This window comes from Asparagus officinalis, chromosome 5 (assembly GCF_001876935.1).
Source record: "Asparagus officinalis chromosome 5, Aspof.V1, whole genome shotgun sequence".
Lineage (NCBI taxonomy): Eukaryota > Viridiplantae > Streptophyta > Magnoliopsida > Asparagales > Asparagaceae > Asparagus > Asparagus officinalis.
In genome coordinates, this window is record NC_033798.1 from 40,185,983 (window position 1) to 40,187,578 (window position 1,596).

General features: G+C 39.7%; 1 protein-coding gene across 1 annotated transcript; it reads right to left on the bottom strand.

Annotated features, from left to right (window-relative positions):
* On the bottom strand, positions 715-1,262 carry LOC109843863 (putative beta-glucosidase 9). Its single transcript, XM_020412822.1, has 2 exons — positions 1,075-1,262; positions 715-998 (listed from the first exon to the last, which is right to left on the bottom strand). The coding sequence occupies exons 1-2, from the start codon at positions 1,240-1,242 to the stop codon at positions 855-857; spliced, it is 312 nt and encodes a 103-aa protein (XP_020268411.1). The 5' UTR covers positions 1,243-1,262; the 3' UTR covers positions 715-854.

Consider the following 1,596-nt stretch of genomic DNA (forward strand, 5'->3'; position numbering starts at 1 on the left):
TACATTCTCTGAAGCAATGCTGGACCTGAATGCAATGCAGAGAAATAGCTCTTGCATATTAACCCATTCTAATCCTCTATGTGTGTGTGTGAGATGAGGTAAGTGACGGGAGTCTCTTAGAGCAATGGCCGGGGGATCAAATAGGAACCTTCTTAGAGGAGCGAGCGGCAAGCATCTATTAACCCAAAAATTAAAACATAATATTTCAAAATAACATTCTTAGCAAATAGTTTAAATTCCTAAATTAAATTGGCTAACATTCATATCGGCAACGTTTTGTAAGGGTTGGGGTGAACATATAGTAATTATGGGGGAATTTAAAAGTTTGGTAGGTTTTACAATGTAATTTTCATATTCTTATGGGTGCAAATGCTCTTCTTTGTTTGTATCTGCATCCGCTCCTGTCATGGAGCACTTGAGTAATGAGTGTTCTCAGGTTTCTTAAGTGCTGCTAAGTGACTAAATGTCTACAAGTTAGTGTTGTTTAAAACTTTTATCAGTTTCTGAAGATAACTGATTTTCCTTGGTGAGGGACAATGAAGATAGGCATGTTTGCGGAACCAAGGAAAAAACTATCTAATCTTCTCTCTCTCTCTCTCTCTCTCTCTCTCTCTCTCTCTCTCTCTTCTTGGGTTGCTTGTTTGTGTGCTCAACAAAGTAGGATAACCAAGGGTTAGGACTCAAATAAAATCACAAAGTATGATTAGGCCCAAAGTAGGATAACCAAGGGTTAGGACTAGGCCCAAGACTGAACCTTTTGACAACCAAAAGGAGTCTAGTCTGTGCTAACGCAACAAGCGCGCTTGTTTATGCCGATGTTATAAAACTTCATGATTTTGATCGTACTTTTCCAATTAATCTTCCAAAATAAAATTAATAGTAAAGAGCTCAGAAAACTGTAGTGCGTGTCTGTGCATAAGAGAGTGACCAGGATGCTTTTGCGTGAATGTATCCCATATGCTCGGCCCTCTCCCACCTTCATTTGCACAGCCTTCAATCTACCAAAAAAAAAAAACAGAAATCAATAAATATTTCACCCACCTTCCGACATCAGTAACATAAAAAAAAATTTACCTGATAAGATGAGGTGGCAGTTCCGAAGACGAAGCCAGCTGGAAAACTACTTCTGTTCAATGAACCGGCCTCATCCTGTTCAGTAACTGCTACAACAACCTGCAGCATCTCCGTTGCAATCACCGCCAGCAGTAGGCGGCGGAGAACCGAACCACCCAGGCAACCCATGATGAAGAAGGGAAACCGGAATGTAGTGCACTGTGGAGTCTCAGAGGCTAAATCTAGCCTATTTAAAGAAAGGCCGAGGATGTCCTTTACCTATAACTAAATCGCCCTATGACTTGATTAAATTTCGAAATTGCCACTTCAGGGGTTTCATCACTTGCCATCCCGGTCACATGGATTTTCTGCATGGTTGTTTTTCTTTCCCTTTTTTTAAATTTTTACAGAAATTTGGCAGGATAAATTATTGCAGAATTATTGCACTAGATAACTAATTCATGGAACCATTTAGACGGGTAGGGACCAGGGAAGTTGTTAGCTTGAAAGAGGATAAAGAAATTTAGAGTAATTTTAAGGGTT

Bases quoted from the DNA above. Each gene is read 5' to 3' on its own strand.
- LOC109843863 (XM_020412822.1), bottom strand. From the start codon at position 1,242: ATGGGTTGCCTGGGTGGTTCGGTTCTCCGCCGCCTACTGCTGGCGGTG. The intron at 999-1,074 runs GTAAATTTTTTT...TTTTTTTGGTAG, and splicing joins CTGCCACCTCATCTTATCAG to ATTGAAGGCTGTGCAAATGA.